Source organism: Macaca mulatta, chromosome 3 (genome assembly GCF_049350105.2).
Source record: "Macaca mulatta isolate MMU2019108-1 chromosome 3, T2T-MMU8v2.0, whole genome shotgun sequence".
Lineage (NCBI taxonomy): Eukaryota > Metazoa > Chordata > Mammalia > Primates > Cercopithecidae > Macaca > Macaca mulatta.
In genome coordinates, this window is record NC_133408.1 from 192,269,079 (window position 1) to 192,293,869 (window position 24,791).

The 24,791-nt window shown below is 47.0% G+C and overlaps 1 protein-coding gene across 6 annotated transcripts in view; it reads left to right on the top strand.

Annotated features, from left to right (window-relative positions):
- ACTR3B (actin related protein 3B) overlaps positions 1-24,791 on the top strand; it is a 127,118-nt gene that overhangs the window by 84,888 nt on the left and 17,439 nt on the right. For 4 of the 6 annotated variants that reach the window (XM_028845060.2, XM_077995201.1, XM_015135211.3 and 1 more), the window contains 3 exons: positions 11,966-12,091; positions 13,313-13,396; positions 14,310-15,224. The exons of 1 other annotated variant lie outside the window; for it this stretch is intronic. In XM_028845060.2, coding sequence (XP_028700893.1) covers positions 11,966-12,091; positions 13,313-13,396; positions 14,310-14,405 — 306 coding nt within the window. In that variant the 3' untranslated portion in view covers positions 14,406-15,224. 6 annotated transcript variants of the gene reach the window in all.

The following is a 24,791-nucleotide window of genomic DNA, read 5'->3' on the forward strand; positions in this document are numbered from 1 at the left end:
GGAAGCAGCATTGTTTGACTGGCGACCCTGCAGGGAGCATGAGGCTGTCTTGGGACACGTGATGGGCAGCTGGCTGGACGGTGAGCAGTGCCGAGGAAGGAGAGAAACCAGGGCGGCAGATTTCATCTCAGCACAGGGAGAGCTACTTTACAAATTGGTCTATACAAGGGGTCCGAATTCTGTGACACGGGAAGGGAGGCTGTGTGGACTGGTGGTTAAGAGTGCTGTGCTGAGTGCATGGGCTGCGGGGGGTGGTGCCCCAGTGTGGTGAGTGCGTGGATCCTGCATGGTGGTGAGCACGAGGTCTGCAGGTGTGGATGCCACGTGGCCGTGAACTTCTAGACTGCCAGGTGTGTGTGCTGCCCTGCCTACCGCTTGTTCAGCTGTGTGACTTTGGCAGGTTACTGGATCTCACTGTGCCTCAGCGTCCTTCTCGGCAGAATGGGGATGGGACTAGTACCTGCTTTATCCCATTTTTGGCAAGGTGAAAGGAGTTGGTGTGTGGAATTGCCTTCAGCTGTGTCAGGCAGTGAGTAGGCACTGTCATTGTGTTCCATGAAATGACTTCAAGTGATACTCTGAAATGGCGCTCCACATCCAGGCCAGGGCAGCAGATTCCTCACCTGCTGCGGCCTCTAGCCGACTGACTTTTCTATTTTTAAAGTTCCCAGGGATTTTGCCTGGTTTCCTTTGCTTTTTTGCCCCGGGCAACTGCTGCCTTTTGGGACTCCTACATGTCTTGGATTAGCTGCAGAGTGGCACACCACTTCCCCAGTGGCCCTCTTTGCTGGTGCGCAGGCATCTTTGGTTTTACTGCTCAGCGCTAACTAGGGCAGGGTTTCTTAGCCTTGGTGCTATTGACATTTTCATCATAGGATGTTTAGCATCATCTCTGGCCTCTCCCCACAAAGTGCCAGTAGCACCTTCCCACCCCCACCCAGTCCCGACAATCAAAATCGTCTCCACATGTTGCTTAATGTCCCCTGGAGGCACAATTGTCCCTGATTGAGAACCTGTGCACTAGGGAGAAATGTTAGGAGGTTACCAGAATCCAAGGACTTAATCAGAAATTGTCAGTTATTGTTTCTGGTTCTTGAGTTACTTGCTGGAGTCTTTTTTCCTTTACTGACCCCCCTTTATTCCAGAGGGGAGAGCGAATGAAATGCTCCTCGTTCATTCCACGATGGCTGTGGAGGGTCCCTGCTTACCGAGCGCTGTGTGTAGTGGTGGCTTCAGGGAGGAGTGGACAGACAGGGTGTAGACCTGACCCTGCTCAAGCCTCTGCATGGCCCAGGGCGGAGAGGGCCAAACAAGAGAACCCACTGTGCTTGTCGCCGTCCTGCCTTCCCTGGGCCGGTGCTGACGTCATTACCCTCTAATTTCCCCCCAGACCTGCCAGCGGCCTGGTGATGTCGTCACAGATGAGGGCGTGAGAGCTCACGGGTGAGGGGGTTTGCTGCTTCCTTCAGGCCCCAGCACCAGACAGTGGAGGGAAGTGTGAGGCCTTTGGGCATCCCCACCTGGCTCCAGGGAGCAGGTTGGGGTCAGGTTGTGAAGGGCTCCAAACGCCCTGTCAGGAAAACCGGGTTTGGGGCCAGTACTGCTTCGTCGTCTTAAATGCTTGTCTTCTGTCGGGCTCTGCTCTCATCTGGTGTTCCTGTCAGGCTGACAATTCGATAGAGCCTATCACTTAGCACTTGTATGTTCCTTTTAGACTGTATTCCACCCTCCACTGTCGCTCTGGCAGGTCCCCCTTGTCCCCTGAAACTTCTGCTGTCGGCAGCGGGGTGTGGGGAAAGAGTTGCATCCGGGAGTCAGCCCCATGGGTGGTGTGGGACAGCTTAGGGCGAGGGGTTCAGGGGCTGCTGAAGTACAAGCCAGTCCCTTGACCTTGTCCTTGGGAGGTGCCGTCTGGGGCAGGTCTGCTCTGGCCTGCCTCCCTCAGGACGTGCCCACACAGGGACCTTCTAACCCGGAGGCTGTCGTTCTGTGCATAGAGCTAAAGTTCAGTTCAGTAATTCTAGGCCGAAGCTCAATGTGACGAAAACAAGAGTACTTTGCAGCATTAATTTAGAAACAGTATCTGGGCAGAGCTAGTGGAAGACTTGTAGGACGGCAGCCTGCCTGTGCAGGAAGCGTGTGCAGGAGACCTCACCAACTCTGCGTTCTTACGGATCCGGAACCCACTGTGCGTGCCACATCCGTGTAGACAGTGGACGCTGGGAGTTGTTGTGTTCCAAAGCTCAGGCAGGAGCAAAACATGAGATTTGAACCTGTTATTTGGCCTGGGGCACAGAAGCTCTCGCTTTCTCCCGGAGTTCTCTCTAAAGTGTGTCTGTGTGAAAGGGGACATTTGCCAGTGGGGAGGAGTTGGGTTGGAGGGTGGGGACGACAGGAGTGTATTCAGAGGGCGGAAGGAACAAGGTGGACAGTTACTTTGGTAACAGATCAAGGGTTGTTCATTCTTCAATACTAAAGGGTTTGTTGAGTTTACATGAGAATTTCTCAACACAAAGCACGACGTGGAACTAGGGTGGGAGCTGGAGTTTGCTTTTAGGAAATGTCTCGAAGTGTAGTGCGTATTGTTTTCCTGTTGTCCATAGCAACTATGGGGGATTAAATGTTAAAAATGTTAAAATAAAATTGAGCGACTTGGCTCAATCTTATGTCCTCACACAGTTACAGAACATTGAGAAATGAAGAGTTAGAGACTGTACACATTGGCTAAATGTGCACCCTCTTTAGGGCGTCTTTCTTCTCATTTAAGTCCCTGATGCCACCTTTTCAGCAAGGCCATTCCTGCCGTCTCAACTCAGAGTGACCCGTTGCCGTCACTTTCTCTTATGTTGCTCTGTTTTTAAAAGTTCGACTTTGAGATGTAATTTATACAGAGTCACATGAACCCATTTTTAAGTGTATGGTTTGAAAAGAAAGTTTACATACTTAGGTGATAATCACCACAGTTAAGGTACAGCGGGGAAGCATGGCTGGCGGGAGTTCCTCAGCCTCTGCTCCAGGAAGGCGCCCATCTGCGGGATTTGACGTGCCAGAGTTTCGTATACAGGAGTCCCTTCTTATCCATGGGGCATGTGTCCCAAGACCCCCAGTGGACGGCTGAAACTGTGGGTGGTGCCACACCCTCTGTATACGATCTTTTTTTCCTGTGCATACATACTTTTCATAAAGTTTACAAATTAGGTACAGTAAGAGATTAACAGCAATAACTAATAATACGGATTAGTTACAACAGTGTGTTAGCATCACCACTCTTGTGCTGTGGGGCTCTTATTAAATAAAGTGAGGGTCACCTGAACTCAAGCACTGTGATGGTGCGGTAGTCGGTCTGATCACCAAGGTGGCTACTGAGTGACTCAGGGCGGGTGGCATGGACATGCTGGACAAAGGGAAGACTTGTGCCCTAAGCGGGACACAGTGGGACAGCTTGAGATTTCATCATGCTTCTCAGCATGGTGTGCAGCTTAAAACTTAACAAAGTGTTTTTTTCTGGAATTTTCCGTTTAATCTTTTCAGACTGTGGTTGACCACGGGTAACTGACACCTTGCAGCGTGAGCCACAGATAATGGGGGGCTGCTGGAAATGGAGTGTTCCACGTATTCTCTGTTTCCGGCTTCCTTCACTCAGCTGGTGCTTTTGAGGTGTGCGTGTCATTTGTCCCCTCGTACTGCTGGGAGCGCCTCAGCGAGCGGCTGTGCTGCAAGTCAGCCGTCCCCTGCTGGCGGACATTTGAGTTGTTTCCAGTCTTGGCTATTACAAAAAACCTTGCTATGAACATTGGAAATATACTCAGCGTCTGCTGGATATGTTTCATTCTCCTTGGGAAATACCTGGGAGTGCAGTCGCTTTGTTGTATGGTAAGTGTACATCGTTTTCACTTTGTGAAAACTGCCCGACTTTTTCCAAAGTACTTACAGCATCTACCCTCCCACCAGCAACGCACAAGAGTTGCAGTTGTTCGTCTTTACCCACACTTGGTGTGTGGTGGATTTAAGCTGTATGATCCTGATGACAAATGTTGTTGATTGTCTTTTCCTGTACTTAGCGGTCATTTGTATATTTTCTTTTGTGAAATGTCCGTTTGAATCTTTTGCCCATTTTTAACTGATTTGTTTATTGAGTGACAACTCAATAATGAGAGTTCTTCAGATATCCTGGATACAAATCCTTTGTCAGATTTATGTGTTGCAGATTTTTTTTCTAGTCTGTGGCTTGTCTTTTCATTTTCTTAGTGGTGGTTTTTGAAGAACAAATGTATGGAACCCCATTTATCAACTTTTTTCTTTTATGGTTCATGCTTTTTTATGTGCTAAGAAATTTTTGCCTGCCACAAAATTACGAAGTTTTTAAAAAATGGTTTTTAAAAGAAATTTTGTACTCTTAGCCCTTACATTTAAACCAGTGATAAATTTTGAGTTAATTTGTGTATATGAAATGAAGAAAGTAAATAAATGTTCATCCTCTCACCCATGGATATAAATTATTCCCACATCATTTGTTGAAAAAGACTATTCTTTCCCTATTGAAGTATCTGGGTGACTTGGTGTAAAATCATTTGCCCACACACGCATAGCACTGTTTGTATGGTTATATGAATAAATGAAAGAAATGAATTTATATAATACCTTTGAAGGCAACTCAAGATCATGTAATGCTTCTCAAGTATTATAATGAACATTTATTTTCATACCCTAGTGAATAATTTTTAATTAAAAAACCTATTACAGAGACATGACAAGTAATTGCACAGTCTGACCCTGCACTGGACTCTGGACTGGAGAGAAAAAAAAATGCCATGAAGAATATTAATAAATCCAGTGGCAAGATGGGAATAGGAACAGTAGATTAAAGTTTTGTATCAATGTTAAGTTTATGAAGTTGGCAGTTGTACTGTGGTAACATGAAAGAATGTTCTCAGTTTTAGTAAATATACACTAAAGTATTTAGTAGTAAAGGGCCATGAGGTATGTAAGTTACGCTCAGATGCTCCCCGGCTCCAGATGTGTGTGCGTGTGGGAGGGGACAGAATAAATGCATGCAAATGATAAATAAAAACACTCTACCATAAATGTTAACAGTAGGTGAATCTGAATAAAGAATGTATCACTTTTGCTAAGCTTGAAATTCTTTCTAAATTGAAAAATTATTTTATTTATTTTTATTTTTTTGAGACGGAGTTTCACTCCTGTTATCCAGGTTGGAGTGTAATGGTGTAATCTTGGCTCACTGCAACCTCCGCCTCCCGGGTTCAAGTGATTCTCCTGCCTCAGCCTCCCAAGTAGCTGGGATTATAGGTGCATACCACCACGCCCAGCTAATATTTGTATTTTTAGTAGAGATGGGGTTTTACCATGTTGGCCAGGCTGGTCTCTAACTCCTGACCTCAGGTGATCTGGCCGCCTTGGCCTGCCAAAGTGCTGGGATTACAGGCATGAGCCATCACTCCAGACCTAAAAAAATTTTTTTTAATAAAATGTTTTTTAAAAAAATCTATTACATTAATTTGTTGGCTTAATATTCGCCTTTTACATGGAAGTAGAATTTAAACGTATTAAAATAGCCATTAATAGTGATTTTAAAAATCTAGATTGTTAGGCTTACGTTTATTTGAAATAGAAATTTCTCTGAAAACTAAATGGCCATTCTAGATGTAATGATCATTTACCATTTCAAAAAAAAAAAGTTTTATGATGATGTCTTGTGTTACAAATTCTCTCTTAATGTCTGAAATCCAGCTCTCAGTTTTGCCGGGTAAACTGGCCTGTTTGAAGTTTTCTGAGGATACATTTTCTCTCTCACTATCTTTTTGGTCACCTAGTTTGATTACAGCGGTAAAAGTTATTACAGAGCCCTCTGCACAAGAGCCCATGTATGTCTTTAAAAGATGGAATTACTGTTCATTTCAGGTATCACTCCAAGGATTTAATGTGAATCTAATTGTATTTGTTAAGTCCTCTTTTGTATTTGGTCTATTTTCTACCACAACGAAGTCAACAGAACAAGCTAGGATACAGATTATCTACTTCTAGGCCAGAAATCTGAGAGGATTTAGAGGAAATCAGTACAACCAGTGAGCTCTCATACAGTGGTTGACCTGGTTGGTGAGACCGTCTTGTCCACTTGCCATGGCCAAGTGGGACCCATTGCTGTCTTATCCACTACTTGCAACTTTGAGTGTCTTAATTGACTCGGTTTAGGGACTTTTGTTTTCTTCAACTTGTCTTTGCTTTGAAGTTTTAATATACATTTATATACAGTATATGCTGGGTAATATGATATACATTATAACCTGGACTCAGAGCACCCCTCAGTTAGTGTTTTCATTTTCTGCCCTTTTTCTGTCTCTCCTGTTCCACATTCGTCTCATTTGCTGAGTACTTTCTGAGCTCATGATGTTCCTTTCCGAGTTTCCTAACTTCTCCAGAAGCACCTTGACGGCACAGGTCATCCCGAATCTTGCAGTATTCGTGCAGTGTTGTCTTCAGGTTTTATTTGTTGCCTAGTTTTAGAGTTCACTATCTGTGGCCACGCTAATCGTGCCCATGCAGAGTGCTGACCACAAGGAGCTCTATTCCGTGCTGAGCTGGACTGTTGGAGCTCAAGTGACGTTTCGCGGTGAGGAGGCAGGGATTCTGAATTGCAGAGGAGCAGCGCGAATGAGGGCTGTTTGGCCCTTGCCTTTTGCTGGTTTGTGACTTCCCCTCACAGAATCTCTTGAAATGGATGCCACTCCTGAAGTGACTTGGCTCTGTTTTAGGGGCCTACTCGTGCGGTGGTGTGTGCAGCTCTCCCGGCCCTCGGGGAAAGTGGAGTACAGGGATGCCTGTGGGACGATCTGCCATCGGCCAGGGCCCTGCCTGCCTTAGCCCCGCTGAGAGCTCAGCGTAGCTTCCACCTGCAGCTGTCTTCCTGGGCGTTTCCTAAGTGAAAATAAAGATTCAGCCATGAAATGATTTTTGTTTTATTTATTTATTTTTAATGTAAGAAACAAATAGAATTGCTTTTTAGAAGACAAAACTGAAATGAAGCATTGAAAACATTCACGATTGTTATGAAGATGCAGATCCTCAGAATGAAAAAGTATGTGTTTTAAAGTTCCCTGTTTACATTTCTGAACTTTTAGGAATCTCTAGGTTTGGGAGGTTGAGGCATCTTCTTCAGGCCTCACAGCGAGCCCCGGCGCCCGGGCTACGGTCCGCGGTGAACCCCGGCGCCCGGGCTGCAGTCCGCTCCGCAGGTCTCTGTGATGTTTTCTTTGTGTTTGTAGCTCAGTGTCTTTAACGCAGTAACTGCCTGCGGAATGCAGTGGGATGTTTGCTGCTGATCACAGGGATGTTTAGGCTGTTGAGGTTTGTTCTTCAGTTACTGAAGGAGGAAAGGAATTCAGAATGAGGACCCAGCATCCTTTCATAAACTTAGGGAATGATTAACTGTATTTTGCCTGAAGATCATGCAAGCCCACACCCCTGCCCCTCCTGCCTGCTTGCCTTCTAGTGTGGAAAATTTGAAGCAGGCAGGAAAGTATATCCAATATACAAGGATGAAGTAGCTGAAGGAATCTGGGTGAGGAGAAGTGAGGGTGGCAGAATAGTGCAGCAGGGTGGGACGAGGGCAGAACCCATGTGCACCATTCTGTGGTTGTGCCTAGCTACGGGAGAGGCCCCTCGTGGCTCTCAGCTTCTCAGCAGCTGGGGAAAAGATGGGAACTCAGTCTGTAATGGCAGGCACAGGGGACATATGATTAAGGCCAGTGAGTTTTCCTAAGAGGCCCAGCTTTTTCTGACACTGAGATCTGAGAGAAATTTCTTCTTTAGACTCTCACTAAGAATATGTCCTCCACCCATCCCTATAGCGGATAATGAAATGGATTTCCTCCTGCTGGGTCTTCTCATGGCTCGCGGTGAAGTTCAGAGGGGAAACAGTCTTGTGAGTGAATAATGAAAGAACGCCGAGCAGACCAGGAGCATTCCCCTGGGACTTTTGGATCCATTGATAGAATTTAGAAGACTTAGAGGTGTGAACGGATTGTGTATCCCTCAGATTATCCTTCAAAATAACAATGGCCCAGAATTTTGAGATGAGGCAGCAGGTGTGCCCATGGTGCTGTGTCGGCCATTGGGTATTACAGTGAGAAGCGGACCCGTGTGTTCGACAGTTGTCTGAGGAAAGGATAAGCTCACCAAGTCCAGAGTGACAGTCAAGAAACCTGGCCCCGTGGCCCCTCTCCTACACTGGTGGGCCAAGGGAGAGCTCTCAGACACCCCGGGCTTCCTTGGGACACTGTTTGGGATCGCCTGACAGTGTCCCAAGGAACTGTTCCCAAGGCTGCAGCATTCCCTGACAGAGAGCGAGGCTGTAGGAATCTTAGCCTGGAGAAGTTTTAAAGGAGTTGTCTGCGGTGGGTTTTAAAAAAGTAAATGACATCCTGGCTAACATGGTGAAACCCTGTCTCTACTAAAAATACAAAAAAATTAGCCGGGTGTGGGTGGCGGGCACCTGTAGTCCCAGCTACTCAGGAGTCTGAGGCAGGAGAATGGCGTGAACCCGGGAGGCGGAGCTTGCAGTGAGCCGAGGTCTCGTCATTGCACTCCAGCCTGGGTGACAGAGTGAGACTCCATCTCAAAAAAAAAAAACAAAAACCACAAAACAAAAACAAAAAACAAAACAGTAAATGAAAAACAATAGCAAAAGAACAAAAAAATCACAAAACCTCAGCAAAAGCACCCTTAGAAATGTCTAATTCCAAGCACTGACCCATCCTTGTTCTTCCCCAGTCCTCACTTAATTCTTAATTGGATATAAGCCAGGGTCTGTCTCTCCAGGAAATCATCGGCGAGCGTGGCCAGTCATGAGAGAGCAGGACCAGGGATCAGCTGAGGCTTATTCTAAGATGAGATGATCAAAATATCAAGAATGCGTCTAAGTTATGATTCTTGATATTATGGCAACAAGGAATGCCGTGTGTCTGAAAGAGCAACCAGGCCAGGAGACCCGTCTGAAGGAAGCCAGGGATCAGAATATAACCCTGTTTATGTGAGTTCAAGCTGCCACCCCATCTGTCAGGGCCTTGTTCCTGCCAGTCCTCCCCTTTTGGTGACATCTTACCTGAGTGTTGGTATCCAGGGGCTCCCCTGAGTTTGGCGTTTCCATAGCTGCAGCTGTGGTTGATGGTCCCTAGACTCTGACAGGAGCCAGGCGCTCTCAGGTTGGTCACGAGAGATTTCTCCACAGGGTGACAGAGGACAACAGTGATTATTCATCATGCTGATCCTGGGACAGGATGTTGGCTTGAAAACTAGACTGAAAGTGGGTCAAGAAGGCAGGTGCCCAGTGACCTTGTGGTCTCCCTGTGGCGAGGGGCGTCGGGGTTGCCTCTCGAGAAATGGATGTGACGGCGGTTTCCTCGGTTGGCCACGCCCACAGAGTTTTAAGAAAGCAAAGAAGTGTGTAGCAGTGAAACCCCCAGATGAGGACAGACTGCAGAGTTCCCGGGGCAGAAAACCATTGCCAGGTATTTTATTCAGTGTGTTCATGATCAGGTCGTCTCCGTAAGGCATGGGTACCCCTTAGAGTGTCTGCAGTGTTCAGGGCTGTTCCCTGTGAGTAGAAGTGTGGGGTAAACACCAAGGAATGGGGCACAGTGTGGGCTCTGGGGGATCTCTCACCGCTGCAGAGAGTCCTGGAAGGGTGGCCTCAGGACCACCCCAGTTCCTGGCCCTGAAGGCCAAGCCCAGATCCTCCCTTAACAATATATTAGCCTTGACCTTCTCGAAGCTGATAACAAAATATTGTGGCACAGTTTTATGAGATCACAGTTTTGTGAGGCTCTGTCCCTGGCCAAGCCACTGTAGAAGCTTTAGCCCAGGGGTGTCCAGCCTTTTGGCGTCCCTGGGCCACATCAGAAGAAGAAGAAACTCTTGGGCCACACATAGAATACACTAACACTAATAGCTGACGAGTGAAGAAAAAGGTCCTGTGCATCATGTTTTTGGTATTTGCCACCATGGATGAGCAAAACCATTGTTGCATTGAAAGGGCTGGACATGGCTTCTTCAGCTCCTGACAGCCTTTTGCCTTAGCGACTGGAGCAGCTATAGCATGTTAGGTGATTTATCAAACATCTGCTGCTGGCAGGTAACCGGAGGTGAAATTTCTCTATACAGACACTCAGGGTGGAATTGGAGCAGAATCCAGGTGGAAGACGAGGTCACTGGTGGCTTCTCCAGGTAGAAGGCCATATCCCTCGTGGCTTCTCCAGGTGGAAGACCAGGTCACTGGTGGCACTCCCAGGTGGAAGGCCAGATCACTGGTCACTTCTCCAGGTGGAAGGCCAGCATCTCCAGGTGGAAGGCTAGATCACTGGTCACTTCTTCAGGTAGAAGGCCAGATCACTGGTGGCTTCCCATGGCTTCTGCCCTCTTTCATTCTTCCTGCTCTGACTTCACTATCTAACTCTGAGTCCATGTGGGTGCTGTCACAGCAGTTCTAGGAGTTGGCACGAGAGAAAAATGATCCCTTTGCACTCAGTGCTGGCTGTCTTTCCCCAGAACAGCAGTAAGCAGGAACGGACTACTCTCATATCATATAACTTAGAACCTGGGTTGCTAGGGACAGAAAAGTGCATTTTTTTTTTCTCTGTACTGATTCCTTGTGACTTCTGCTTACCTGTAAACTTGGTGAGGGACTCACTGTTCACGCACCCAGAGCTGACTGGGAGGAGTGCCTGAAAAAGAGCTCTGCAGTTGCTCAGGAACTCGGGAAGAGCTAACATATTTAGACGATTAAAGGAAATAGGGCTTTTTGACTCCTTGAAGGATTAATTTCCTTATGTAGTTTTCATATAAGGTGTTTTCTCTAAGAAAGTTCAACCAGGAGATACGCTGGTCCCCCTTGCCAGTGGGTGATATGATTGAAGACCCCAGTGGGTGCCTGAAACTGCAGATAGTACCAAATCCTATATATACTGTGTTTTTTCTTGTACATACATACCTATGATAAAGTTTAATTTAGAAATTAGGCTCAGTAAGAGACTTCTGAACAGCAGTAACTAATAGAATAATTATTGTAATAATATACTGTAGGAAAAGTTACATAAATGTGGTCTCTCTGTCTAAAAATATCACCCTTCCTCGTCTTGTGAGGACGTGAGATGATGCAGTGCCCTGTGGTGAGAGGCGAGAGGTGAGTGATGTAGGTTAGGCCACTGTGGCCTCTGACATACACCAGAAGAGGACCGGCTGCTTGGGTGACCTGGGCCATTGAGCCATGAGGATGTCAGTGGCTGCAAGTCAGGAGCAGACGGTGTGGATGACTGACAGGCAGGCAGGGTGACAATGCGGAGATGCTGGACAGAGGGCTGGTTCAGGTTCTGGGCAGGCGGAGCGGGACAGGCGAGTGCTTCCCCTTCCTCTGCCCCCCACCGAGCTTCTGGGGTGGCCACCGAGCGAGTCTTGGCACTGGAGGGCAGTGCTGGCTGGGTGGCTCATCTGAGAATGTTCCTTCTGGTAACTCGGATGCTTTCTTCCCAAGATCGTCCTTCTGAGAAGCTCCAAGCACCCATTAGAAGACGTTCCCCCGGTGATGGTTAAGGCGGAGCAGCGGGAGAGCCAGTGTTGTTTTGGCTCAAGTCAGCTGGACAGTTTCTGTTATTTGTTTTGGCTTCCTGGTCCATGTGAGGGGTTGGCAGGGGAGGCATGAGAATCGCCTTGTTTTTGCTTTGCTGTAACTGAGGAAAGGATTAAGGAGCCATCTGTGGCACATGGTTGTTGCCATAGAAAAAAAAAACTACACTTTTCCAATAGCGTTAAGTTCGCTTCTGTTCACGTCTTTCATAGGGCAGGTGTGTCATGCCCACAAGCGATTGGACCTGTGGGAGCTCTGTTGTGGGTGGTTCCCGGAACTATGGATGGGCGATTTCACCCAAGGCTCCCTCTGCTTTGTGTCTTGTAGAATGTCGTTCTCTCAGGAGGCTCCACCATGTTCAGGGATTTCGGACGCCGACTACAGAGGGATTTGAAGAGAGTGGTGGATGCTAGGCTGAGGCTCAGCGAGGAGCTCAGCGGCGGGAGGATCAAGGTAGGAGCCAGGGGCCTCCACGTGGTGCCTGGGGCTTCTGCGCCAGGCCTGACTCGGGCCCTCCTGACACAGAGCTGAAGGAGCTTGTCTGGGCTGCGTGAAATCAAAACAAGCGTGCCTCGCTTTCTGAGCTGCATTTTGACATGACCACGGAGGTTTGCTGCCTGAGGTCCTTCCAGGCTGGTGGTTCAGACCGATGGTCCTGACGACACAGCAATGGCAGCTTCAAACTCTCCCTGACCATACCTGCCGGCAGTTTCCTTTTGTGTCGTAGAGATCAGGCATGGGGTGTAATGACCAGTGTCCCAAGGAGATGGGACTGATTTACGGTGAGGATCTCTCATTTCCTTCGGAAACGTTCTCGTTAAATGAAAATAACTAACGTTAGCAGGGAGTTACAAGGCGTTTCTCCAAGATAGTAATTCTTAAGTAGCTGGTGATCACTGTGGGCTTCTAACCAAGAGTGGGCTTCGATAGCGGCAGTGGGCGCAAGGAAGAGCGCGCATGAGTCCACTGTTGGAAAAGCACAGTTTCCTTTCCTTTTTTTTTTTTTTGGAGACAGAGTCTCGCTCTGCCACCCAGGCTGGAGTGCAGTGTCGAGATCTCGGCCCACCGCAAGCTCCGCCTCTCAGGTTCACACCGTTCTCCTGCCTCAGCCTCCTGAGTAGCTGGGACTAAAGGTGTGCCCGCCACCACACCTGGCTAATTTTTGGTATTTTTAGTGGAGACGGGGTTTCACTGTGTTAGCCAGGATGGTCTCCATCACCTGACCTCGTGATCTGCCTGCATTGGCCTCCCAAAGTGCTGGGATTACAGGCATGAGCCACCTCACCCAGCCGGAAAAGCACAGTTTCTTTTAGTATTTTGGGGATGGTTAATCTTATTTGGGATGATCTCTGCGGTGCTAAAACATCTGATACGTTTGGTCAAGAAAAAGCAGTGCGGTTAATTGCCTGGATTTTGTGCTTTTTCAGCCTTGTGAGAGGCAGGTTCTGCTTGCCGGGCGCACTGTGTTCCTTTGAGCCCTGGGGGCTGGGATTGTGGTGGGTCTTAGGGGGGATTTGGCAGCAGGGGCAGAGTCACTGAGTGCTGGGTGTGAGGTTGTGCTTGTGCCAGTAAGAGGAGGGCGGCCCCGGGTGAAGCCGTGGTCTCATCAGCTGGGGGATGATTGGATCACAGATGTGTCTGTGCGCGTGGAGTGAGAGCTGCTTTCTCTTCCAGCCAAAGCCTGTGGAGGTCCAGGTGGTCACTCATCACATGCAGCGCTATGCCGTGTGGTTCGGAGGCTCCATGCTGGCCTCGACTGTAAGTCCCTCTCTCGGGCTCTGTGTTTCCATTCCTGTGCTCTCTATTGAGTTTGGGTAAATATCGTCTCTGAAGGTGAAATAGTGTGTGCCCTAATCGTGTGGCTCTAAACAGACAATTCTGTAAAATATAAATTATATCTTTTTTTTTTTTTTTGAGATGGAGTTTTACTCTGTCACCCAGGCTGGAATTTAGTGGCGCGATCTCAACTCACTGCAACCTCTGCCTCCCAGGTTTAAGCAGTTCTCCTGCCTCTGCATCCTGAGTAGCTGGGACTACAGGCGTTCACCACCACACCTGGCTAATTTTTTTTGGTTGTGTTTTTTAGAGATGGGGTTTTGCCATGTTGGCCAGGCTGGTCTTGAACTCCTAACCTCAGGTGATCCACCCCCCTCCAGCTTAGCCTCGCAGAGTGCTGGGATTACAGGCCTGAGCCTCTGCGCCCGGCCCAATATAAACTATGGTCTTAATATATCACACAACACATTTATCACTTATCCTTGCTAATTAGGGGTTACAGATAACATGGTAAGTGGAATCCAAAAATAATCTAAACAAATCCTGCATTAATCATTAATTTCAGTGACTTTTCCAAATAATTCTTACTTTTCCCCTCAAGTCTGTGAACAGCTCACACGGTGGTGGTGGGGGGTCTGTGAACAGCTTACACATTATCACATGTTGTTAGTGGGGGACCAGCATTTGGTTGGTCCTGAGAAGATAGAGGCTGATGAAATTTCTAAAAAGTGAAATGCCCCCCATTTAGTAGTTCCGTCCATCAGAGAGGTAAAACCTTGCAGCAGTGGCCCCGTGAGGGAGGGTGGAGGCCGGGATGAGGGGAGTGTCTTGCCTGCTTGGTGCTTGACTTTCTTCTGAAATGTGTGTCTTTCTGTCTGCCTGTTGCCTCTCGTAGCCCGAGTTCTTTCAGGTCTGCCACACCAAGAAGGACTATGAAGAGTACGGGCCCAGCATCTGCCGCCACAACCCCGTCTTCGGAGTCATGTCCTAGTGTCTGCCTGAAAGCGTCGTTCAGTGGTGTCACGTTGGGAAACAAGTGTCCTTCAGAACCCAGAGAAGGCCGCCGTTCTGTAAATAGCGACGTCGGTGTTGCTGCCCAGCAGCGTGCTTGCATTGCCGGTGCATGAGGCGCGGCGCGGGCCCTTCAGTAAAAGCCATTATCCGTGTGCGACCGCTGTCTGCCAGCCTCCTCCCTCACCCGCCCTCCTCTCCCTCGCTCTCCCGCCGCCCCCTCCTCTTCCGAGCTGCTAGCTGACAAATACAATTCTGAAGGAATCCAAATGTGACTGAAAATTGTTAGAGAAAACAACATTAGAAAATGGCGCAAAATCATTCTGCCCCGGGAGAGAATGTGGGGGTGCAAAACCCTTTTCCTCCCAGCCTATTTTTGTAAATAAAATGTTTAAACTTGAAATACAAATCGATGTTTATATTTCCTATCATTTTGTATTTTATGGTATTTGGTACAACTGGCTGATACTAAGCACGAATAGATATTGATGTCATGGAGTGCTGTGATCCAGAGTTTTTAATTGTGAGGCATGTTCTGATATGTTTATAGGCAAACAAATAAAACAGCAAACTTTTTTGCCACATGTTTGCTAGAAAATGATTATACTTTATTGGAGTGACATGAAGTTTGAACACTAAACAGTATTGTATGAGAATTACTACAGATCTTGTATGTTTTAGTTTTTTTGTTTGAACTTTCTGGAACTGTTTTATAGAAGATGATGGTTTGTTGTCGGTGAGTGTTGGATGAAATACTTCCTTGCACCATTGTAATAAAAGCTGTTAGAATATTTATAAATACCTTTCTGCTGTAGTGTGGTGGTCTGTTGTTTTTCTCCCTGTCGCTGTGCTTCTTTCAAAGAATATTGAGATTGTTTTACATCATTGGCGGATTTGATTAATACCCAGCTTGTGGGAGGAAATGTCTTTTTCTGAATGGTGTGGGCTGCGTGCCCTGCAGTGGCCAGAGGTATCATGGGTCTGGATAACCCATCAGAGATGGCTTATCGTGGGTCTGGATAACCCATCAGAGATGGTTTATCGTGGGTCTGGATAACCCGTCAGAGATGGTTTTGGCATCTGGGGTATAGTGGGAAGGAGCGACTAATGATTTCTGATATTCTTTCCCAGAAATTCAGGATTCATGACTGTAAGCTTTCAGTAACTACTCTGATGTTTGCTGAATGGATTGTTGGCTTGAAAGGTAGTTTGCTCAATTAATAGATTTAGGTTTATTTCGCTCTTCATATAATTCTTATAATTATGTTACTTTAAAAATTGCTATTTATGGTATTTCTTCTAAGTTGTGAAGTGTGTTTTTTTTTGGTCGTGTTTTAAAATTTTTTCCTTACTTCCACTCTCAGAGGAGGTGAATGAAGCATATTTTGTTCTCAGAAAATTTGCCTTCGTAAAGAAACGTAGCCAGGTGCAGTGGCGTGCCCCTGTAGTCCCAGCTGCTCAGAAGGCTGAGGCAGGAGGATCACTTGAGTCCAGCAAGTCAAGACTGCAGTAAGCTAGGATTGGGCCACTGTATTCCAGCCTGGGCGACAGAGTGAGACCCCACGTCTTAAATAAAACAAAACCAAGAATAACAACACAAAAATGTGATGTTATTATTTGAGTTTAGAAATAAGTTTAATATTGAACTCAGTATGGTGAAATCTGAGTTTACCAAGCCTCAGCTGCCCAAATCTCTGATATTGTCACTGTGCTCGACCCTCAGTCTCCCCAGTCAAGAGTCTGGTACCACCTGCTTCTCCCCTGATCCAAAGTGTCTCTCTGCATTCCCTTGGAGATTTGCTGCTTCTCGGGATTGCTGTACCGTTGGCTTCTCATGATCTTCCAGCCATTTTATTGCATCATATTCCCGGTTGGTCTGCCTGCCTTCAGTCACACCTTTGCACCCTGAACATGGTAGCAAGAGCCATTCCTTCTAATGCCATTTTCTTCTTTAGTTCTATGCTATTCAGGGACCTACTTGATACTCCCACCTTCACCCTGCCCTGCCCGGTTCAGCATGCTTTGCACATCTCACAGTGCGCACTGTCATTCCCACCTCTGCTCTGCATCTGGGCATTGGCAGGTGCTTTGTTGCACCTTCTCCAAACCCCGGGAATAACACCGCTCTGTATGTCAGTGGTGTGGCAGCCTGGCTAAGCTAGAGCTGTATAACCTGTCCTTCCACCACAGGACACCCAAAGCTTCCATGTTTGGTATAAGATGATCTTTGAGATTGTACTTCTGTTTGTCAACTTAAAGGACTGTGGGAAAATTTTTTTTTTTTTTTTTTAAGATGGAGTTTTGCTCTTGTCCCCCAGGCTGGAGTGCAATGGTGCCATCTTGGCTCACCTCAACCTCCACCTCCTGGGTTCAAGAGATTTTTCTGCCTCAGCCTCCCGAGTAGCTGGGACTACAGGCATGCACCACCACGCCTGGCTAATTTTGTATTTCTAGTAGAGATAAGGTTTCTCCATGTTGGTCAGGCTGGTCTCGAACTCCTGATCTCAGGTGATCCACCCACCTTGGCCTACCAAAGTTCTGGGATTACAGGTGTGAGCCACCATGCCAGGCTGAGCACATTTTGTTTTAAACCTACATTGACAGGACAGAGTGATCCATTAGAATGTGACAGGTATGATGCTGTGGTTCTCAACCCTGGGCAAGATCCATCCCAAATTAAGAGAATCAGAATACAGGCCCCAGGGAAGACGTCCCATTTTTGCTTTCTGTTTTTAAACTCCTTAGGCGTTGCCAGCATAGCTGGATCTGAAAGGCTTATGAGCAGAAGGATGGGTTTTTGACTCAGAAAGATCTGAGTATGAATTCTGGCTGTTCTTAAGCAAATGAGATCCTGTTTTCTGTTTGCTCATCTGTGGGAGAATTGTAATGGTCCTTTTGCTGTTAATAGAGGTGAGTTATAATTTTTTGTTTATTCAATTTGGCAGGTACTATAGATAGAAACGAACTGTGATTCTGCCATGTGTACCATTCACTTTATAAGGAAGAAAAATGTTTACAGTTAGTAATTTTGATAGAATCTCTACTTACCTTGTTCAGGTTGAATTAATTAGATCATAATCTAGAAATGAGTTAAGTATTCCTAGAGTTGATGGGTGAAATTGACCTCCTATGACAAAATTACAACTCCAGGTGAGCAGTTTTCTGTAGAAAACATTTCACCAAATATACTCGTTAAATTCTAAAATTACAAGTCTACAGTCTTTAGGACTATTAAAGCAAACCTTTTAATAGTGCAGGAGCCAGGTGTGGTGGCGAGTACCTGTAGTCACAGCTACTGGGTAGGTGGAGGTGGGAGAATCCATTGAGCCCGGGAGTTCAAGGCTGCAGGAGCCAGGGTCGTGCCATACACTCCAGCAACAGTGAGACCTTCTTAAAAAGTGCAGGAAGCTGCTTTGCCCTATTTAACAGATTTAGACATAAACTCAGCTTTACAATGGTGGGAATATTATACGAATGGCCTTAACTTAAAATGTGGCAACTAGTATGTGAATATTTATTTATTTATTTATTTATTTATTTGATTTTATTTTTTTTGAGACGGAGTCTTGCTCTGTCACCCAGGCTGGAGTGCAGTGGCCAGATCTCGGCTCACTGCAAGCTCCGCCTCCCGGGTTCACGCCATTCTCCTGCCTCAGCCTCCCGAGTAGCTGGGACTACAGGCGCCCGCCACCTCGCCCGGCTAGTTTTTTGTATTTTTTAGTAGAGACGGGGTTTCCCCGTGTTAGCCAGGATGGTCTCGATCTCCTGACCTCGTGATCCACCCGTCTCGGCCTCCCAAAGTGCTGGGATTACAGGCTTGAGCCACCGCGCCCGGCGTATGTGAATATTTAACATTATCTTTCTAAGAAGATACGATGGCTGGCTCAGAGCTGCTCTTTCCAACACACCTGTGGGAACAGCCTCTCACTTCTTTGGGGATATTCATCCGCTGTTCCTGAGGGTTTAGCTTCGGTTTTATGAACTTTTAAGCCAAGATTAGATTAAGTAATGTGAAGCTTATGAGTTTGTTTCTGCGTATGGTGAGGGTTGGGGAAGAAACGAGAGAAATGGAGACTCCTGAAGTGGGGGCCGTAGAAGAGGACCCGATCAGGGCTGCTGAGGATGGGGGAGGTGACTGCATCCCCTACAGAGGGAGGAAGGGGAAGCGCGGAAGGCACCCGGTGCTTGTGTTGACCAACTGCAGGTGGGTGGAGGACTCTCCCCGGTTGAGTTTCCATTTCCACGTGGCCCAAATGGAGGAGGGAAGAGGGCAAGGCTTTCTTAGGGGTTGGGGTTTGGGTTTTGCCAGGCAAGTGTGATGATGGGTGGGGCAGGTGTCCTGGGGGCAGGCAGGTGTAGACGGGGTTCCTCTGTTGCTAACATGAGGGACCATGGACTCCAAGTAGGGTGGGGAGCAGAGGGAGATGAGAGATGGGGAGGAATGGAGGCATCTGAGGACTGGAGGCCCTGGGCTTCAAGATTAGGAGGTTGTGGTCCTGAAGAACGATACTGACTTTAAGATTTCAGAGGTGGAGCACCTCTCAGCAATAACAGGGTCATCGAAGTGGTCATTGTGTAGAGATTGAATTCACAGAAATGGAAGAATGTAGGGAATTTTGAGAGAATAGCATTGGATAGGTTGTCCGGTGGGTGCTGGCTCACGCAGGAGGCTGTGGGGGTGGAGATGAAAGGAAGACTGGTCCAGCTGCCTGAAGTCCCGCCTCAGTCTCGGGGTGGCAAGGAGCTGAGCACCGACTGTGAGCTGGGCACTGCGCCGAGAGTGACCCACGTCGGGAGTGATGCTGCGTAGGCTCCTTTCATCTGAACGTAACCCTGTGAAGTTGGTGCTGCTATTCCCATTTTCCGGACAGGAGAGCTGTGGCTGAAAGAAATTCAACAACGTGCCAAAACCACACAGCCAGGAAGCCGAGAAGTCATACTGAATCTATTTTCTCCAGTCTTGTAGAAGTAGGTCATAGCAACCGGTGAGAGACCGGGTGGTAAAACCCAGTGATAGGAATCTGTGGCATGACTTCATCAGATAGCGGAGTAGAAAGAGTTTGGAAATGTGGGGAGCTGGAAATCCCCCTCGAATCCAGATGCCCCGGTATGTAACGTGTTCCGGGGAGCTACTGATGCAGGGTGTCTAGATGTAAAATTATTTTCATTTCTGTTCACAGTGCTTTGTTAATATATGTCTTGTCAGGTGCACTGGCTTTATGTTACAAGGCACATACAAGACAGTTGTTAATCTGAGCGCTTGGAACCATAATTAGCCCCTAGTAAGTGTTCAATAAATTTTAGCCATTATTATTATTCTGTTACAAAGCAGTTGCTGTGTCTTAAGAGCTCTACTTATCAAAATGGTGTTAAAAAAAGTTTCAGCATAGGAAAAGGGAATTTTAGATTCATGAACTGTATTGCCTTTTGGAATTTCATTAAGAAAGGGTTAGAAAAAATGTAGTAGTAGAATGCAGACTCACAGGGCCTTTTCTTACCACTGCAGCTGATAGGATCGAATCACTTTTATCGTCCATCTAAGGAAAAGGAAGCCGCTTGGAGCCCTGGGTTGCCTGCATGGCAGCTGTCTCCCACTGGGCTCCAGACCAAGTCATCCCGTCACAGCCATGCGAGGGACGTCTCTGTTTCCGGCTGTGCATGTTCCATAGGCTTGCTACTTGGGGGCAATATAGTGGAAGGTGCCCTGAGTGGCCCCCCTGGAGGTGTTTGTTCCCTTCCCTGGACTGCTGTTGCCTGTCCGGGGTGTTCACCCTCCTCTGCCGCTGCCGCTCTGTGTGTGGAAGGCAGCCCCTCCTTCACCAGTGCACCAGTGACACCTGTGTCCCTCGCCGGACTGACGTCCTGGAACATGGGGGCCGTATGGTGCTTATCTTGGGACCCCCCAGGGCCTTCACAACGCCTGGTAGGTGCCCAGTAGACGCTAAGTTTCTATTAGAAAAGAACAAGGCATCACTGGTTTTCCCGGGCTGTGTGTGCTCTGGTGCTGAGACACATTGTGTGTTTGGATAACTGTAGGCTGGTGAGCGCCCGGGATGTAGTTATCGTTACCTTGAGAGTTTAGGGGTATCATAAAATCTAATTCTTGCGCTTGGACTTCAGGAGGGTTTCGGGAACCTGAAGAGTAGAGGATCAAGCCTAAGACTGCCGCCCGTCTCGAAGTGGCCTTCCCTGCACTCTGGCCACCATCTGCCGTGCTGTCAGCCAGAGGCCGATGAGCAATCCGCCTGCAGGATCCTTGAAGACGTGCGTGTGTTTTATGGTAGTCGTAGCTCATTCCACAACTTTACTCCTATGAATAATGAGCTCTCGTGTGACTGAAGTGCAGATCGTTCGGTGATTAATTCGTTCTTTATGATCCCTCTTTTCTATCTCATTTGTAGAAATTACGATTGTGCCAGACAGGCTTGTGGGGTTAATCAAGTGCACAGCTTATTGAAAACCGCAAGAGAGGCCCATTAAGAATATTTATCTGTTAAATAATTCTTTACTTAATTGAAGAATATTTCATAATGTTTCTTTTAAAAGTAACTGTCACCCTTGTTAAATAAAAATATAACTTGATTGGCAAAATAATTGCATGGGGTTCTAATTGGCAGTTACATCAATGTTACTTGGTCAGACAGAAAGAAATCTTTTTAAAAAGAGGAAGAGAAACTATAGCTTGATCTTGGTATCACTGTGAACGTTCTTTTTTTTTTTTTAAAGTTTTAAAATATTAGCTCTTTTTACCCTATATTGGTTCTCAAAAGTAAGCAGCAGCTCATTCTCTGCAGATTGACTTCTCGGGTTTGATTTTTTTTGTTTTTCATTTTGGGTGCTGTGGATTATTTTTTCTGTATGTGTGTGTGTGTGTATAATCATATTTGTAGTTGTTAATGTCATATTGTTGCTAGGAATTTCAATTTTTTAAATGTTTTAATCAGTAAGAGAAGAACAAAGCTTTAAATTATTAAAAAAAAATAAACCTAAGGGTTTATGATGTCAAGCAAAATGTGTTTATTTATTGAGACGAGGTCGCACTCTGTCACTCAGGCTAGAATGTGGTGGTGTGATCATGGCTCATTGTAGCCTCAATGTCCTGGGCCCAAGCGATTCTCCTGCCACAGACTTCGGAGTAGCTGGGACTACAGGCCCATACCACGACGCCCGGCTAATTTATTTTTTGTAGAGATGGGGTCTTGCTATGTTTCCCAGGTTGGCCTCAAACTCCTGGCCTCAAGTGATCCTCCCACCACAGCCTCCCAAAGTGTTGGGATTACAGGTGTGAGCCACTATGCCTGTCCTGCAAAATTTAAATGCTAGGACATTGGCTGTATTTCTTACATTTAGGGATCAGATGTACGTTGGCCTTGAGTCATCTTTTTTCTGCTTCTCATTTGTGACTGGCAATAGTGACCGTATGATGAGGTATTTTCGACGCAGTGAGCTGTGCGACATTTTTATAATTGTATTGCAGAAGCTTGGGGGCTTGAGCAGAGAGTGGGCACCCAGAATCGAGTGCAGACCCTGGCATTGCCATTGGCTGGTTCTCTGTTTGCGTTCATGTCCGTCATTCCGTTTCTGTCTCTTTCCTTTCCTTCACCCAGTGAGACGATGGTAACACGCAGTAGTGGAGTTCATGGTCCCAGGATCCCACATTTCTGAGCCGCTCAGAATGAGAATGTGGTAGAAAGATGAGCTGTGAGGGGCAACTGAGGAAGCCGATGTGAGGGGCTGGACGTGTGGATGTGGAACGGCGGCCACGGTACGGTTCCGGAAGGAAAAGCCGTCAGTTATCGAATGCTTGCTCGGCTCTGAGTCACATGTTTACCAAGTGCCCGTCGGAGGACGCAGTCCTGATGATGTGGAGCTTCTATCCTAGCAGAAGACAGGGACATGGGTGCCAGCGTCATGCTATATCATTACAAACCACAAAGGCCCGTGAGAGGAAGTACAGGGTGCCAGGAAACTCACAGCAGGCCTGGAATGGGGTATGAGCGAGGGGTGTGAAGGAGGCGCCAAGGGGAGGTGGAGCTGAGAGCTGCAGGGGAGTGGAGGCTGCCAGGCCACGAGGTGGAGGGGAGAGCAGTGCAGGAAGAGGCACGTATTATTAGATTGGTGCAAAAGTAATTGTGGTTTTTGCAATTATGCTTAGTGGCAAAACCCGCAGTTACTTTTGCACCAGCCTAACAGCTTGAAGTGGCTGTTTCTTGTAGGTCAGATGTAGCGAAGTGTCAGCAACGTCTAGTGAGTCACTAAGACAAATGCCTGGAGCAGAAGGAAGCCTGGCTTTTTCAGAAAGAAGGCCGGGTGTGCGGGGTATTCAGGAAAAGAGGTAAAGTTGTCCACGTGGGGCTGGGCTACACATTTTGGTCCTTATCCTAGGAACAAAGTCCCGGAACACATGAAAAGGTGTTTAACAGAAGAGTGGGTGCCTGGATGTGTGCTGCATAGACATACCTAGAAGGTCTGCCCGAGAGGTGGAGCTTTTCTCTAAAGTCATGGAGCAGGCCTGGAGGAGGAGAGGAGGCGGGCCGCACGGGCTGCGTGGGAATGCTGCTGTTGTGCGAGACAGTCTCGCTCTGTCACCCTGGCTGGTGCAGTGGCATGACCTCGGCTCACTGCAACCTCTGCCTCCTGGGTTCAAGAGATTCTCCTGCCTCAGCCCGCCGAGTAGCTGGAACTACAGGCACGTGCCACCACGCCTGGCTCATTTTTTATTTTTAGTTTTAGTAGAGATGGGGTTTTACCATGTTGGTCAGGCTGGTCTCGAACTCCTGACCTCAAATGATCCACCTGCCTCGGCCTCCCAAAGTGCTGGGATTACAGGCGTGAGCCACGGCACCCGGCCTGCTCTTGCACTTTCTAACGGCAGCTCCAGAAAGATGCCCTCAGCACGCAGGGCGCGTGGTTTGGTGGATACAGCATGGGAGCCACGGAGGAACTGTGTGTCTCCCTCTGGGCACAGTTAATAAAGGGTGTGAGGAGAGACTCCAGAATCAGCAGGGTCACCGACTACGACCTTTAGCTGAAGGAAGGGAATGAGCTTTTTGAGGTTTAGTGTAACAAAATATATAGCTAGTTGGATGTGGCTCGATTTTAGTTTTAAAATGGAAAGTACCAATTAGATCATTTGTCTTGCTTAATTTAGAAGTAGTTTGTCTTCTCTTCCACCCTCCAACTCTGCTTTATTTCTTTTGTAGGAAAAAAGCTTCTGTGATTTGTCCAGGATCAGGGGTATTTGAGAACTATTAAAGAAGAACTTAGGATATAACCCAGAGTGAGAAAGAGCTAGACACATAGACACTAATTAGGAGTACGCTGATTGGAGAAGTAACTTTGTGAGCTATAAAGGTACAAATGACTAATTGATATTTTTCACTGACACCTTTTATCTTAATTAGGTTGGTATACTGAACGGGCGTTTCTGATTATGCAATCGTTTTCTTGAGCTGAATTAGCATGTTTTACATATTTATTCATTAGGTCTTATGTCCATGATAAATTAAACTTTATAGGTAATCAAAACATTATTGCATGATATAATTATAGCTCTCCTGAATTAGAGTTTAAGAATGTGATTGCCACACTCTACGTAACTTAATGTCCCCTAATGGCAAAGATTAATAGCATTATAAACTTTCTGGTAATGTGCAGTTCACGTCCGGGTTGATTTACAGTTGGGTAACTTTTAAAGAGCTGACAGCCCTTGTGCTGAGATTTTATGAACAGCATCGTTTCTGGGGGGAGCGTCCTCTGTAATTTAGCGCTAATCACTAAACTGCTAGTAATCATGTGTGTACTAAGTTGTTTGTGCCAGTGCTCTGAGACGTTGTATATTTGTGGCAGAGTAAAGTAGATGCTTGATTTCCCTTGGAAGTGAAATGACAGTAATGTTGATAGGGCTTAGTAACCACACCCAGGGACAGATTTTCAGTTTTTTTTCACCTTTTCTTAAAAATAAAACCACTGATGCATTCACACAAAGAGGTATGCATCTTGAGTGTCTATGTATAATTTAATTTAAACTCTACCATTACAGCAGATTGCTCTGGGAAGCCTTGGGCTATGAACACTGGAATTGCACCTGCTCCATCCTTAACCCCCGGTGATGTGCGTGGCCAGTTTGAATAGATCAGGAACTGGATTTGGTGTCCATTTTCCCCCGTATTAGAGATGGGTTTATGGGGATGACAGAATTACAGACCGCTAGACTGACAAGTTCACCTCTCCCCACCCTCCCCTTTTACCAAGGAGGCGATTGATGACTTGTGATGAGAAAGGGCCGATGGGATCAGAATCCAGTCTGTGTCCATAAGACGGAGTCAAGTCCACTGTTACACAGGAGTCAAACCGGTGACCCCCT